General features: G+C 41.2%; 1 protein-coding gene across 1 annotated transcript; it reads right to left on the reverse strand.

Annotated features, from left to right (window-relative positions):
• Positions 1-612: 612 nt before the first annotated feature.
• Positions 613-12,393, reverse strand: GZMA (granzyme A). The gene is made up of 5 exons (XM_020997160.2): positions 12,270-12,393; positions 9,140-9,281; positions 6,719-6,860; positions 2,851-3,123; positions 613-957 (listed from the first exon to the last, which is right to left on the reverse strand). Exons 1-5 carry the CDS (start codon positions 12,337-12,339, stop codon positions 796-798), a joined length of 789 nt encoding a protein of 262 aa, XP_020852819.1. The 5' UTR covers positions 12,340-12,393; the 3' UTR covers positions 613-795.
• Positions 12,394-17,206: the final 4,813 nt, after the last annotated feature.

Genomic DNA, 17,206 nt, shown 5'->3' on the forward strand with positions numbered 1-17,206 from the left:
ACTACTACTTAGGGCTTGATTTGGTGTTTTGCTGATTGACTAGTCGTAAGAAAGTGGTGAATACAATGTTAATAATGTAGGTTAAATTTGAAAGTGTGTCTTGCATACATTTTTCCTCCCTGGAGAACAAGTTATTATCATCACATTCTTGGGTAGAGCCTTCATTCAGCTCTCTTGCTCTGGTGCTGGTCATGCTCTTAGTCTGCATCCAGAAACCTGAGGGAGGCTCAGCAGGTTAGGTACTATGTAAATGCTTATTCCTTCTAACCTTTGTCTAGAAAAGCTAGGATGAATCAGGATGCTGAATTTGGGGTTGGGGTATAGATACAGCTTTGGTAAAGCGAATATAAATAGTTCGACAGATTTCACGTGAACAACCAGTCTTTTAGTTTAAACGATACCCTAAATTGTCCTGTGTTAGCAAATACTACCTTCCTCATAGGGTTGTGAAGAAGACGCTTTGTGAGTTTGTACCTAAGGAAACATGAGTTTTTCTAATGCTGTCCAGACAGGATCTTGGAGCCATCCACATCTGCTGTATTTCTCACATAGGAGGGGCAGATCGGTCAGGTTATTAAGGCAGTTATCTGAATAAATCAGGCAAAATTCCACTTTTCATTAACATCTGCGTTTTTTTAATTTGAATTACCTAAATTACTCTCAATTTTTAGCTTCACTTTGCCAGTGGAAACTTGGCTTACATTTACTTATGCTTCAGGAAAAAAATTGATTTTCTCTTAGGTCCTGATTGTTGATTATAGCATTAAGGAATCATCGGGACTGAGTCAAAGTGGGCTAAGCCACTCTCTTGATGGTATTCTTTATCCAGTTGAGGTATTTCACTGAGAGAAGAGTGTAGACACCAGGTCCTTGGGGAACCCCGCATTTTCCAGGAAGACCAAACGAAGTGATTCCTGTAAAACTGCCTTGGCATATCAAAGGGCCACCAGAATCCCCCTGGAAAAAAAAAAAGGAGACATGTGGTGGGAGGGAAATCAACATTAAATGTTAATTAAAATAGGAAAAAGGTTTAAAAGATTTTTAAAAAATGAATTGTCTTTGGTTTATACTTAGGTCAAGTGAGAGTTAATGCTTAATAAATACAATTATGTTAGGTAATATTTGAAAAATCCTAAATTTTATCATTCAGTTTCTTTCAGAATCAGTGAAAGTACGAGCTAAAATCCTAGCAGCATCAGCTAAATCTTTTTGTGTGTTTTTTTTTCTCATCGTCTGAAATTAATCAAAATCTTTTCTTTTTGAAAAAGTTCTGGACATGGTGAATTTAGTAATTTAATTAAAAGCAATGCTTTAACACCAAAGAACAAATTAGTCAAATATATTTGAGACATTTAGACTGAAGTCCAAGAAAAGATGTCTTGGTGGTTTAAGTTCTTTATGGATTATTCAGTCATTTCAGTCGAGTCTGACCTCGTGACTGTTGGTAAAGATCCTGGAGTGGTTTGCCATTTCCTTTGTCAGTTCATTTTACAGATGAAGAAACTGAGGCAAACAGGGTTAAGTGACTTGCCCAGGGTCTCACAACTAGTGTCTAAAGCTGGATTTAAACTCAGATCCAAGCCTAGAACTCTATCTAATGTGCCACCTCACTACCCCTCTTTATGGATTATCCCCCTACCAAAAACCAAACAAAAACAAAAAGAGCCCAAGTCCAAAATCTAAGCCATGCCAGACCAGGAGCCCAACCCAAAACCCAATAATGGCCTAACAAAAATCTCAGAAAAGATATCTTTTCTTAGATTTCATTTGGATTAGAAAATTCTTAGCAACCAGTGACATACTAAGATGTGCGCTAGAGTCAGAGGGCCTCAATTCAAATCTTAATTCTGATGTTACCTATATGACTGTGCCCATGTCACTTAACCTCTGCTTGCCTCAGTTTTCTCAGCTGTAAAATGGGGATGATAACACCTACCTTCTAGGGTTGTTGTGACGATCAAATGAGATAATATTTATAAAGCACTCTGGTATATAGTAGAAGTTATATATATATATATATATATATGCATATAAAAAGATATATATATATATATTTATTATTATAGCACCTGTCACATAGTAGGCTGTATGTAAATGCTAGATATTATTATCAGTCAGAATGGGAGCCAAAATATGACTACCTGCAGAGAAATCTGGTGGTCGATGGGCAGGATCCTCTATCCTGTAGCACTCCTACAGAAGTAAGTTATCGTTTATACAAACCATCTGGCATAGTTAAACAGGGCTAGCAAGCCATTTGAGAAGGTGGAGTAGGGAAACTGCTAATATGGGCTAATCTAAGAGGTCTGATCAAACCCATCTCCTTTGTAGGCTTGTCATGGTGCTGAAAATTCACAGCAATGGCTTTTATTCATTAAGGGTTAAGGAGGCAGCATGGCATAATGGGAAGAGCTGGGTTAAAACCTGGCCTCTGATGTTAGCTATCTGTATGACTATGGGCATCTCACACCCTCTCTGATCTTTAGGACAGGGGATGACAGGACAGAGGATGTATGTTTTGATGAGTTGGCAGAGAGAGTTGAAGAGGTGTTGGGGAATAGGGAGTGAGGTTCTGTCCTGTCAAGGTGACTTGGACATGTGAGGAATAGAATGTTAAAGGATATGGCTGGGGACTGAGAAAAGGAAGCTGCATGGCACTGACCAGCTCCATCTATTTCACAATCTGGACCACAGCTGTCTCCAGTGGTGGGGCACTCACATTAATTTCCCTTCATCTGTTTCCTCACCCACAATAATCTCCTTCATTTAGAAAGGCGAACCATTCATTCTATCCCTGACTCTGTTTACCTAACAAAGTAACTACTAACTCCAACTTGTTCTTTTACTTACATCACACGAGTCTTTCCCGCCATTTATATCTCCAGCACAAATCATGTTTGGGCCAATAAAAGGTTTAAGATTGTAATGATCTTCATCATTGCAGATTTTTCTGTCGATAACAGTGACGTTGACTTCTCTCAGAGTGTCTGAAGGCTTATTGGATCTGTTGACTGTTTTTCCCCATCCTGCAACTTGGCAAGCAGTACCCGGTTTGATGTCTTTTCCACTTTGGGGCAGTTTCAGTAGTCTTACAGCCTTTGTAATCTTCACTTTTCCATTCAGCTATTGGATAACAAATGTAAACAATTATATTATGAGGACAGGATAGTAAAATAATGCACATCTTTGTTGCCAATAAAATAGATTCAAATTGGAGAGATCCAGACAGAACTGAGCACACATCAAAGACCAGAAACCCAAGAATGCATTTATGTGTGTGTGTGTGTATGTGAAACCCTCCTTTTCACATCCTTCCGTCCCCCACCCCCAAACCCAAAGTATCCCCTTCCACCCCAGATATGGCAGCCATGGGAAGAAGCAATGGTAGAAGCCTTTGGTCTGAGAGATGGCAGTCAAAGAGAGAGGAGCAACCTGGCCAATATTGGGCGGGGGGGAAGAGAGTGGAAAGTGTTCTCAAACATCAGACTTCTGGAATAATATTAGGAATCCTAGGACCAAGGATCAAGTACATGAAGCCTGGGGCTGGGAGAATGGGAGAGGCTTGAGTCCTAAAGTGGGGGGAGCAAAACTTGGCGTTTGCCTACCTGATTGTAGCTTCCAAAGGTCAAGGGTTCTGATGGTGTATTCACCAAGTTCACACCCTTAGGGTAGTACTATAAGACTAGAGGTTGGTATGGGTTCTAGGGATAGAAAGTGAGAGGAGCAATTTAATTGTAATGGGCTCCAGGAAATCCTTTGGTTTTTTTTTTCCAGCCAAAGGTAAGGTTTATTAAAGATGTGCCATATTGGCCAGACTCTTAAATAATCTAAGCATTTGTACTAATGCAAGTGTGCCAGATCTTAAGAATCTGAGCACCTTAGTGGAGGCCAGATGGACCTTATACACAGAAAGACTGTGGGAGGGATCTAGGCATAGCCAAGTAGTCTGGGGTGACTTGAGGAAGGGTCTAAGAAGGATCTGGATGACAGTGATCAGTAAGCTGAGGTGATTGTGAGGTAACAGAACACCAGGGACCTGGACCACGTGGCCAAGGGAGAATGGAGCCTAGACAAGCTAAACTTGAAACAAACCTATTGTCAATCAGGTGACTTTAGTTTTGTTAAATGTATTTCCAAATTACTTTACACAGAGAGTCAGCATCTCATCATTAACAGTTAAAACTACAACTTTAAAAGAGCGGGCTGACCCAAGTTTGAAGGCTATCTTCTTTACCTTAACTATCCCCCTTCCCTTTCTCCCCACAGCTGCTGGGGGTTGAGGTGGGGGTGAGCAGGCTGTGCCAAACCAGGGTGATGCTTTTTGGCAAAGGTTGCCCCAGGGCCCAAGGCCATTGCTAGTGGGTCCCATGCTGTAGCTGCTGCCCTCCCCTCTCCTTCCTTTTGCCAGGTGAGGGAGGGCAAATTTGAAGGTGAGGGGGGAAGGGTGAAACTCTCTTCTCCTATGAGAGGGGTTAACAAAGATACCCTCTTGACTCAAGGAAAGGGAGTGGGAGAAGGGAGGGAGCAGGGTTGTAAGGAAGTGTTTCAAAATTCCTTTATGATTGATCACAAAGCCTCCAGAATCTGTTAAGATGTTTTCATTTGTTCTAGCTTTTCCCTGTAGCCTCCTTGAAGGAGGATCCAGGGGTGTGGAGTGAAAGAAGTAAGTAAGCCTCAGGGAACCAAAAAGTATCTGCAGTTTTCCCAATTCCCTAGCACGAAGAGAATTGGGCATATGCTTCTGGATAGGGTGTCCATCCTTGTCATCTATGCTGCGGAAGGTGTACCCGGGTCCTTGGCCTCAAACTGAACCAGTGGATTGAGAGCCTGAGAGCATGAGGCTGAGTTCAAGACAGCCTCGTAGCTGTCTGCCCAAAAAGCATCTCCAAGCCTTTCTAGGTGCTTGGAGAGCAGCCCCAACTGCGGGGCAAGTAAGAGGAAAGGGGGCTTACATACCTTCCAGTCTTGGCTGGAGAAGAGCTTGGGGTTAGGCAGCTTACCTGTACAGGCCACCAAAATGTTGAGGTTTAAAGGTTTAGGGGTGCTGGTACCCCAAAATCATGACACTTGGGTCCTGTCCGAATAAATTCATCCCAAGCCTTCTTTCAGCCAAAGACAAGGTTTATTAAAACATCAATGGAGGGGAGGGTGAGTGAAATTTAAAGAATCCACCAATTGGCCAGGCTCTTAAGAAATCTAAGCATTTGTATCACTAATGCAAGTGGGCCAGATCCTAAGAATCTGAGCCAATCCTTTGAATTCTGACAGGGGTGAAATAAAAATTGTCCTATAAAAAAATACAAAAAAACCCTCTAAGGCAGCTTATGGAGTTAGTAGATCCGTTGGCTTTAATGAAAATCTATGAAACTAATGAAAATGCAGTATGAGGGGGCATGGTACAGTAGATAGGTAGGGCTCTGGGTCTGAAGTCAAGAAGATCTGGGTTCCAGTCCCACCTCTGACACTTGTAAGCTACGTGTCACATAACCTCTGAGTGACCACCTCCTCGTCTACAAAATAAGGGAATTGGACTTCCAAGGTCCTTCCCAACTGTGAATTTATGAATCTCCAGGGTCTCTTCTGGCTTTAAATATGAGACCCTCTGATATCTAGGGAATTTATCAAGGAAATCTTTTAGTTACCTTTCCTCCCCACTGGAAGGAAGGAAAAATAAGCATTTATTAAATGTGCAATATGTGCCAGGCACTGTGCTAAATACTTACGAATATTATTTCATTGGATCCTCAAAACAATCCTGGTAAGTGGGGCCTATTATTATCTCCATTTTTCAGAGGAGGAAACTAAAACAGACTCAGGTTAAGTGACTTGCTCAGGGTCATACAGCTAGTGTCTGAGGCCATATTTGAACTCAGGTCTTCCTGACTCCAGGCCCAGCATTCTATCCACTGGCCACCTAGCTATGTCTGTGGGCATGTCTGCTTATGATATATGCTTTTGCCCCAAGGCAGTGATTCTTATGCCCCTTAAGAGAGACTCTCCCTCCTCCTCACTTTCCTCACCCCCAACACATACTGCCTTTAGTAAGCTGTCTCTAGTAGAAAAAGGAAAAGGGCCCAAGTTCTAGATGAAAGCTCCTTTTTGCAGACTCGTATATTATCTCCCCTCTAATGTGGTGGAGCTTCTGAAACCTTAACCCTGGGGGTCAATCAGTTCATCTTGGGGCAGCCCCAGTTCATGAAATCTGTGGACCTGGAGATACTAAAGGGTAGCTCCTAACCAACCAGTTCATCTTGGGGACAGCCCCAGTCACTGAGACACAAATAAGAGAGTCTTTTTTCCTCTCAACACAGCATCTACAGGTACTTTATAGCAGGGGTTCTTAACCTTTTTTGTGTGTGTCATGGATCTCTTTCGCAGCCTGGTAAAGCTTATGGACCCCTTTTCTGTTTCATGTATTTCAATGCACAAAATAAAATGCATAAGATTGCAAAGAAAACTAATTATATAGAAGTAAAGATCCATATTTTCCCCATCCAAGTGCAGACCCTGTGAAATCTATCCAAAGACCCCTGGGGGATTCCTTGAATCAGGAGATATTTCAAAATTCTTCCCAAAAGCACATCATCTTATAAATTCATCATGCTGATCAGGAAACATCTTTGATTAACTCCCTACAGTTATAAGGCCAACAACTGATGTGTTGACTAATTCATAGCAGTTCTATGTGTAAAAGAAGAACAAATTGGAAATTGCATACCTGAAGAAGTTTAAGATCACCTTCATGTGTGGTTTGGTCATAGCATGGGTAGGGAATCTCTTTCTTAACAGTCATTATCTGTTTTTCTGCCTCTTTCTTGCTTTTTGAGTGAGCTCCAAGAATGACATTGGTTGTTCTTTTTCTGAATCAGATATGATGCTGTTAGTATCAGGTAATTCCAATTAGTTGCTGCCTATGTCATGTTGCTGATCTAGCTATGTCAACTGTGTGTAGAGATGTATATTGCTGAAATGCCCTATTTGTTGTAGATGTGAAAGGGATGTGAAAATAAAGGGAAAACTCTAAAATGCTTTATATATCTAAGGCATTATGGTTATTCATCTCATTTTCCTCTTTTTTTTTGGGGGGGGATAAAATTCAGATAGAAATGGTCCTAAGATAAGCAATATTTAATTAATGTTCTCTGGACTATTGCACAAGTGACTAAAAGAATTTTTTTTTTTGGTAATTGAGTAAAGTATTGGCATACAAGTTTGTCTTCTTAGTAGTAGTAGTAGTAATAGTAGTATATATCTACTTAGTACTAATACAATATATGAGGAGTGGTAGGTGGCAAAGCAGATAGAATGCCAGCCTGGAGTCAGGAAGACATCTTCCCGAGTTCAACCCCAGCCTCAGACACTTACTAGCTGTGTGACCCTGGGCAAGTCATTTAACACTGTTTGCCTCAGTTTCCTCATCTGTCAAATGAGCTGGAGAAGGAAATGGCAAACCACTCCAGTATCTTTGCCAAGAAAACCCCAAATGGGGTCATGAAGAGTCAGACACAACTAAACAACACTCTTTACAAGGAGAGTCAGGTAAGTGGTACAGTGGGTAGCTGCTGGACTGTGAATCAGAAAAAGGAGTAAATTCTGACACTTACTTATCTATGTGAACCTGGCAAGTCACTTAACTTCTCTGTCTGTTTCCTCGTCTGTAAAATGGGGGTAATGATAGCACCTACTTCACAGGATTTTTGTGAGAATCAAGTGAGATAACACCTGTAAGGTGCTTTGCAAACCTTCAGCACTCTGTAAAATAGGAACTATTTTTAAGGAGAGGTTTGCCATTTCCTTTTACAGCTCATTTTATGGATGAGGAAACTGAGGCAAACAGGGTTAAATGACTTGCCCAGGGTGACAGTAAGTATCTGAGGCTGGACTCAAACTCAGGTCCTCTTGACCCCAGGTCTTTAACCACTGTGTCACCTAGCTGCCCTAAGAGAAAGGAATAAATGGCTATCCTGCTGTTGAGCTTTGTAGCATTCTCTGCTTCTTACTGATGGTTGTGAAATAGTTCATCTGCTTCAGCTGACCTCACATTTTGCAGAGACTGTGTAGCCCTAGCTTCAAAACCCATTTGAATAAGACTCCTCTTTGTTGGAGATCAATTACTTCAATGCTCTATGCCTTCGTGGAGGATAGGGAAGAGGATAGGGAGGATTGATAAGAGCTTGGGAGGAGAGGGAGCCTGATTTCCTGATTTCCAGTTCTAGACTTCTTCAGTTCCCTGAAGGGGAAGAAAACCTGAGAAGAAGCTGACACATAGAGGAGTCCGGCACCTCAATCATGTTCAAGGACTTGAAGAGAATCTGGAACATGTGTCTTCTTTCTCAAACTGAAAAGTGGAAGACCAGGATCTCTCTTCTCTCTAGCTCTTGCTAATTTCACCCATCCTGTAGGCATGGAGCACTGGAGTTGCCAGTGTCCCTCAGAGGAGTCTTCAGCAAATGGGCTTTGAGGAGAGAGTTATATTCCCATGTGGACCCTGGGCCCCGGCCTTTTTGTCGTTGGGTGAGGCAGGCTTGCCCATTCACAGATTGTTCGGGGTTTTCTGACAGCAAAGGTCTAATTGGGGAATTCAGGGTCCCAGATTTGGACTTCCCCAGAAAAACCAAGTAGATACGATGGATAGGTATATGGAAAACATCAGGGGCTAGGGTGAAACCAGACTGGAAGTTAAGTAATGAGGTTGTAGGACTCAAACAACTCCAAAATAGAAATTTTATACTAAAGGTTTTTTTTTTTCAACCTGGGATTCTTTATTTTCTTTGGAGAACCAGTCTCTCTCTCTTCACCCTCTCCTTTCAACCCTCCCCCAAACCAAAAACAAAACAAAGCACTCAATTATTCAGATTTACAAATTGCAACATTCTAAAGACACACATTTATTTTACATAATACTATCTTCTCAAAAATCCCAATTCACATTCTGAACCTATTAACAGGAGCTATGATAGCAACATATTCAACACTGGGTTCACTTACTTGTTAGTAATTTTTTCCTTCTGTGAGTCAAAGCCTGTCTCTGCTCTTTCTATCCCATTGTTTTACTTCCCTATTAATCTGCACGAAGAATTGGGGCAGTTCAGTGAAATTAATTTAAAATTTTTTTGAAGGAGGCAAAGTGCTTACTTACATGGAACAGTGAGCTGCAGTTATCACCCAGTTTTCTTTGATCAGAACTCCTCCACATAATTTTTTTCCCTCCAGGATTAAGGCCATGTAGGGTCTTGAATGAGGATATACTTCATCACCTCCAATTATATCTACACAGGAGTCTGTTCAAAAAAAAAAAAGAAGTAATTCCAATAAAAGCTGTGTCTCCATCACCAATCTTTTCTGGAGAGGCTGTATGAAAAGAACTGTTTCTTCACTCTTCTTGGATATGCTGCCTTTAAACATTTCCACCTGGGAGGGTGGGCCCACCTCCATGTCACTCACAAAGACCATGTTGATTTTGAGAGTCTTTGCGGGAGGGAATGGTAGAGGGGAGTAGGATTCAGGTTGGAGTTGTAACAAATCACTGGCCTAGTAATATCTGGAGAACCAAAGGGCAGATGGATAAGACGGGGCCCAAACAAGTCTGTAGTTGTTTGGGGAGCATGAGTGGTGTTTGTGTGGGGCTGTGGCCTTTAGAGGATCCCAGACTATGATCCTAGAGCTAGTTTTGAGGAGCAGAACTTCTGCCCACCCTCAGGTCCTGGCAAAGTCCCTTAATGCAACGGACACAAGCAGCCCTTTGGTCACAACTTTACCTCCAAGTCTTTGACCTGTAGTGTGATTTCCTTTGGCGATAGTGTTTTGCATCTTGTAATTTCTTATTTTTGTTGTCGTTCAATCATTTCAGTCATGTCCAGCTCTTTGTGACTCCGTTTGGGGTTTTCTTGGCCAAGACACTGGTTTGCCATTTCCTTATCCAGTGAATCCATTTTGTCAGGCAATCAAAGGTTAAGTGACTTGCCCAGGATGGCACAACTAGTATGTCCGATGGGGGATATGAACCCAGGGTTTCTTGACTCCCAGTCCAGTATTCTATCCATTGTATTAATCATTGAACACAAATTTGCGTCCTAGAATTGTACTAGGTGCCAGGGTTATGAATACATAGAATGAAACAATCCCTGCTCTTAACGAGCCTACAGTCTTGCTTTTCTACATGCATATATTTATGTAGTACAGAGAAATCATTGTTGTTCAGTTGTTTCAGTCGTGTCTGACTCCATTTAGGCTTTTGTTTTTTTTTTTCTTCTATTTTTTCCCCCTTTTTTAGGCAATTGGGGTTAAATGACTTGCCCAGGGTCACACAGCTAGTAAGTGTCAAGTGTTTGGTCTGAGGCCAGATTTGAACTCAGGTCCTCCTGACTTCAAGGCTGGTGTTCTATCCACCGCGCCACCTAGCTGCCCCAATTTGGGGTTTTCTTGGCAAAGATACTAGAGTGGTTTGCTATTTCCTTCTCCAGCTCATTTTATAGTTGAGGAAACTGAGGCAAACAGGGTTAAGTGACTTGCACAGGGTCACACAGCTAGGAAGTGTCTGAGGCTAGATTTGAACTCAGGAACACGAGTCTTCCTGACTCTAGGTCTGGCACGCTATACACTGTACCGCCTAGCTGCCCTAGAGAAATCTTTACTTAAATCCTTTGTCTCAAACCCCAAAAATCTCATTGCACAGCACAACACAAACCACAAGAATTCCCCAAGAGAGCACAAAACACAGCTGAAAGCAGTCAAGCCCAGAGAGCCCCTCAAGATTCCTTACACCCCTGTAGCTCAATTGCTGTTGTGATGAGATCTTCCTTAGATCTTTTCAAGAAAAATACCTCTTGGGGCAGCTAGGAGGTGCAGTAGATAGAGCACTGGTCCTGGAGTCAGGAGGACCTGAGTTCAAATTTGGCCTCCGACACTTGACACTTACTAGCTGTGTGACCCTGGGCAAGTCACTTAACCCCATTGCCTAGCGTGCTCCCCCCCCAAAAAAGAAAAAAGCATCTGTAATTGCACTATAATATTCCAACTCATAATAAAAACTACCCCAGAGGTTTTGGCTCTTCCTATTTTTATCAACTTTCTAAGTAGCCTTAGAGTGGAAGTGAAAGATTCCTGTACTCCTGAGGGCTATTAGCAGCTGCCGTCTTCCTCTTCCCATCGTAACGTTCCTTCTGATTTGTCCTTCCAGTTGTGGTCACACTAAGAATGACGTGGGATTAGGTTTGGATTTTTCTATTCTAGTCATGGCACGGGGCCACAGCTTTCGCTTCCTAGGAGAGGGGATAGAATGTACACAAACAGTCTTGCTTTTGTAAAATATCATTTTTGCATGATAGTCCGGAATTGTTTGAAGATATTTGCCTATGAGTATGGAGAAGATGATACATGGTATTCTAGAGTCAACTTGAACCAAATGATAAGGCGGTTTGTTAAATTTTCAGTGTGAAAATGTATACCTTGGAAATCTGCAAAGTCTATCAATCAAGGTTTGATTTAGGGTTTTTTGTTGATTATTTAGACTTAATAAGCAATGGAGAAAATGTTAAAAATTCAGACTAAATTTAAAAGTTTGCTGTGGGTCCATTTCATTATTGTTATTATTTTTTGGAAAACTTTTTGTCAAACATTTACCAGCACACCTCTGTATACAAAGTTCTCTTTACAAGTATATGTAACTAACCCTGTAACTTTGGTTGTTCATTTTCAGAGACTATCAGAAGCCTATTGCCAACTCTCCAATATATTTCTTCATGCCTACTGGATAATATTTATGAGAGTTTTACAGTTAATAAATTATACCTCCCCATCCCCCAAATAAATGATATGGCCCATGTAACAAAGAGCCAGGGACTGGACTAATGAATGAATGGATATAGAGATCTCCCTTTACCAGTGCAAATAGCCATCTTCTCCACAGCTTAGTAGTCTTAGAACATTATCAAGGGCTCTTAGAGGTTGTGACTTGACTAGTTTTCAACATTATCCTTATTGGCAAATTTAAAGCTTAAAGCTGGTTGTGATGCCCCTTTGTATTTCTCTTGCTTGTCTGAGCAGATAATGCCAGGGGCTTTAGCACCTTTTTTTTCCCCCAGATAGAATGATGAAAAAGCTTTCCTTCCAAAGTAGAAGCATGCATTTTAGCTGTCAAGAAAGAATGCTAAAAATGTAAAAGTTCTGCAAGCTATGATAACTTCTCCTTTGTTTCTGACAGAAACAATATCAAGGCCTCCTCCCGCACATTTAAGGACTGGAACAGAAACAGTTAAAAACAGTCTTACCTCTAGGAATCAGCAGTAGGAACATGAGACCAGAGAGCAAAGAGACAAAGGAAGTCAAAGGCATGTCCATTTTCGCTTGAACCCACCTACTCTTGGGAGTCTTTTGGAGCACTGATGCTCTCTAATATATACTGAAAAAATAAAAGGAGGATGTGGTTTTCTTTCACATCTCTTCCCCCACTTACATTTTCCGCTCTCAAAAATTGGTGTTAGGAAACGAAGCATGTGTGACCACCAAGTGACAATAACAGATGACCAATCTTAGCAGCCATATGATATTTCTCCAGCCTTGCATAAATTTACCAGTAATGGGGGATAACACATAGACTTAGGGATGGGGCAAGGGAGAGGACCCCCTTTGAGTCAGAATACTACTGAAGTTGTTCACTAGTATTACTGATGTGACTCATTTTTTTTTTAAAGTAAAAAGATACCAAGTGTCTTGGCTAATATTTCAAGGAGTGTGATTTTAATTGGGAAAAGAAGGTATTTTGAGATCCAATAAATTTAGTCTGGAAAAACTATATGAACTATCAATCATCAACCAGATCTTTTATTAGCCATCTCTAAGACATGTAAAGATGAATTGATTTGTCAGTTTTGAGTGGAAGAATATTCCTACCCATCCCCAGGCTGATGCCTTCTGGTCTCCTGGTTGCCTTCCCCTTTCTGGAGAATGAGTTAGCCGTATTCTTGTCTGGAGGTGTTGGGGAAGAACAGATGAATTAGACAAGGGGTATTCAACCTTTTCTTTTTGTTATTGACCTCTTTAACATTGTGTATTGCTGCTTATGCACGATTCTGGTTGGTGGAAAGAAGGATAACTCAATGCTGTATGACTGGGGCAGCTTTGGAAAGGAGAGATGTTCATCATGTCTGCTTCAAGAAAGGATATACATGGCTCCAGACTCTGTTTGGGACCAATTTTGGAGAGCAGGAGGTAAAAAAAGGCTTTGAAAAGTGGCAGATGTATAAAAGAGGCCATGTCTCAACAGGTCCCTGATTTCCTCCAGGGAGATTTTGGGGAATTTCCTGTTGGGCAAGATTGGGGCCCATCTCTTGGCTGACCCATCCAGCTCGTTCATTCTGTATCTTTTCTGGTGTAGTCTAATCTATACAATATCTCTGATTTCTGTTTTCTATCAACTTGGATAAATGAGTTTACTAGTTTTTCACTATTACTGATGGTCTTTCAAGTAACTAATATTTGGTAGGAAGGAATTAAGCCAGTAGATATAAAATTAGTGTGAATTAGAAACATTAGTCTCTTAAAAGGATAATGACCCAAAAAGTGGCTTGGATGGTTTTTCTTTCTTTCTTTTTTTTTTTTAAATCATGCCTTTAGACCAGCAATATTTGGGGGAAGGGAAGATAGATCATCTTTTCCAATCTCCCCTCTCAGAGGAGAAGAGAAAGGCCAGCCTCATGACCCATTCTCTTGCTCCCCCCTCCCCCAGGCAGGAATCAAAGTCTCCCTTGGAGAGGAGTGGGCAAGATTTCATATCTATAGATCTACATTTACATTTATATCTATGTATAAAACTCCCTGCAAACTGTATTTAGATAACCCCTACACAAAATCACATCTTACGCATACTAATATTTTTAAGTGCGTAAAATAAAATACATTATTAAGGAAACAAATTATATTGATATATTGTTGTCAAAGTATCAAAAACAAGTTCATGAAATCTTAGATTAAGAACCCTTGGACCATATAGATTCTTGATGCTCTTTGAGTTGGTGTTTTAAAAAGAGTTTAATGTTCCTAAGGCTTCAAAAATTTCTCAGACTGTTGTAAAACTTAAGTATCTCAGGGAATTTTTTTTCTTAAAAGAATACATGTGCTAAGGAAGGAATGTTTAACTGAAAGAGGAAGCCAGATCTTGCCACTTCTGTCCAAATCGAGGAAAATTTTTTTCTAAGAATTACTAGCTTCAGCTTTTGAGGAAACATTAGTTACATTCTAGTCTTTTAGAAATAAATTTAATTTTTATACCTGACGGATAGGGAGGTGTGATGTGCTGGAATATCAAGCAGACGTTTCCATGACTCTTTAAGCTGTTTGATGATGAACTTACAGGGCTCACCATTAACAGGCTATTGACCTCAAACTTTAAAGCTATTTCTTATAAATCATAATTGAAACCTTCAAGTGTGACTAGTCTGAGATCGTCCTTTCTGCTTTTCCCACCACTTAAGAGATATGTCATAGCTTTCAGAAATGGACCCCTTTGTTGCTGGTTTTGATGGGGAGTCTGGTGGGTAATTTTCAATGTAAACTGAAACAACAAAAAACAAGACTGGTTAACACATAGTGACTGAAAAACCCTCAAAGGAAGCTTTGACTCTTTTGCTTCTCTTACTATTACTGTGGTTGCCATGACTGATTTGATGACAAATTTTTAAAAAACGAAATTGCTGCTGGGCCTACAAGGACTGAGTTACTGTGCACTGTACCTAGGCACATGGTTTGGACAGGCTTCAGTCTTCGGGAGCCTGTCCTTTAGTGACAGGGGGCTAGGCTCTGTTACACAGGACACTCACTCACAAGTACACATTTGAAAGGAATAAATTTCAAACAGAATTCTGTAATTTCATTTACAACAACTGTTACTGACTGATAGGAAAATGATATTTAAACCTCACCAGAATATAAAGTGGATTTTGGGACTTCTAATTAAGTATTTACATTTCACTTTAGTGAAGGTGATTCAATTAACTTCTCTCGGTACATGACTGTAGGAAAAATGGCCAAGCTTGAACGAATGAATAAAAACTATTTATTTAAGCACTTATTATTTGCCAGGCATTGTGTTAAGCACTGGGGATACAAACATAAATGAACAACATAGTCCCTACCCTTAAGGATCTTATAATTTAATAGAGTAAGACAACATATAGAGGGATTGATGATGTATTTTGGAGAGGGAGGTCAGAGAGAACTGCAATTGGAGTAATAGAGCAATTGATTGAGCTATTCTGGCCAGGAATGGTAGTTTTGATCTGATTACTGTGCTAGTTAGAGTTGGTAAGGGGGCTGGGTGGGTTGGCGAATGAAAGCAGCAGTATGGCACAGAGATGTCTGGGAAGTCATGGTGGCTTGAGACTGGGCAGTGCTTATCAATCAGAGCCCAGGGTTTACGGGTACAATTTTTAGTTCCAGAAAGAGATAGAGGCTAGAGAGCAGCTTTTGTGAGGGGCAGTCCTCTCCAGTGTAGAAGCTTCCCCTCCCACTTGCCAGTTCAAACTCACTTGGACCCAGGACATTGAAACCTCTCAACTCACAAGGTCATCTTCAAGCCTACACATTTTGTTGTGGTTGTTTAGTCATTTTCAGTTGTGTGCGATTCATCATGACTCCATTTGAAGTTTTCTTGGAAAGATACTGGAGTGTTTTGCAATTTCCTTCTCCAGCTCATTTGACAGATGAGGAAACTGAATCAAACTGGTTAAGTGACTTGCCCAGAGTCATGCAGCCAATGTCTGAGGCCAGATTTGAACTCAAGTCCAGGCCTGGTGCTCTTTCCATTGTGCCACCTAGCTGCCCCCAAGCCTACACATATCAATCCCCAAAATCATATTTGATCATATACTCAGGCAAGGAAACACAAGGTAGAAAAGACAGCCAGGGGCCCAGGACAACTTATGTAGTTGAGTTCATTTCCCACTGGAAAGAAGGTGAGAGTGGTCACAGGGTGGAAAAAAAGAATATTACCCCTTCCTCGACCCTCTTCCAGAGAGAGTCTAGCGACAAGGCAGGCTACCAGCCACACAGAAAGCAAGAGCCTGGACTGGAAGCTGCCTCTTATAACTGACAGAGAGGCCCATCTTTGGGCTGCTGTCAAAGGAGCAGGAGAAGGGCCGAAAAACCACTCAGGGCTGGCCCCATTATACCAAAATGCCAAAGGCTCCTAAGTGGGTGGCCTCAGGTCTGGAAGCAGGCCCCAGAGTTTCTACACGGTTTACTGTAGCCAGGGAGGGCTGCTCCACCCGATGGCCCCTGCTACATAGGAAAGGCATTCTAGTGTTCTCAAGGCAATATTTGCTTCCTCTCTCTTTTGAGTGAGCCATTCTATCATGATGGGAATTTGAAAAGATTCTAAATACTTCCACTGGGGCTTATTCTTTGGGGCAGATTTGTACTCACCTCCTGAAAGTCTCATAGAAAAAATGTTGCCTGACTGAACTTGTTGGAACCAGCTCCTACTAAGAGCTGAAATTTTCAGTCTGAGCATTTTCCCCTTGGAAATTGGCACATGCTACAAATCAGGACATGATTTATTGTTTTGCTGATTGTTTAGACTTAAGAAAGTGATGGACAAATATAAATAATGCAGATTAAATTTAAAAGTGTATTAAATGTACTTTTCCCTCCTAAAGAGCCAGTTGTTAAACATTTACCAGCACACCTCTGGAAGATCAAGGGCATGATGATTTCTGTGTGTTGTTGAAGTGAAGTGGGAATTGAAGGACTTGTAAGAGGTTGTTTAAGGGAATATTAATATGGATATTGAAGTCCCTTAGTGTGAAAGCAGTGGCTAAGGTGGAGCAAAAGACTGAGCCAGGGACTGACTCATTGAGTTGGTGGACAACAGTTACCAGAATCTTGAATGGGGGATACGTTTGGATTGAATGAACCTCAAAGGAGAGGTGGCAATGAGGAGCATAGAGTATTGTGACTCATACCTCTGAGTGAAAGAACCAACCCTGGAGAGGGTGGCCAGGCATGTAATGCTAACAGGAGAGAACCAGGTATCAATGAGTGCCAGAAGATGGAAAGAGTGGGAAAGGGAAAGATTTTAGATGAAAGCAAGTTTGTTAATTGTAGGACAGGCATTCAAGAGGATACAGTGGAAGAGGTAGATAGATTGGAGTGGGGCATTGAGGGAGGGTAGGATTGAGGGGGATGGGAATAAGGAGATGGGCAATAGGAT

The sequence above is a fragment of the Phascolarctos cinereus genome, unplaced genomic scaffold (assembly GCF_003287225.1).
Source record: "Phascolarctos cinereus isolate Bilbo 61053 unplaced genomic scaffold, phaCin_HiC Scaffold_4;HRSCAF=312, whole genome shotgun sequence".
In the NCBI taxonomy this organism is placed as follows: Eukaryota; Metazoa; Chordata; class Mammalia; order Diprotodontia; family Phascolarctidae; genus Phascolarctos; species Phascolarctos cinereus.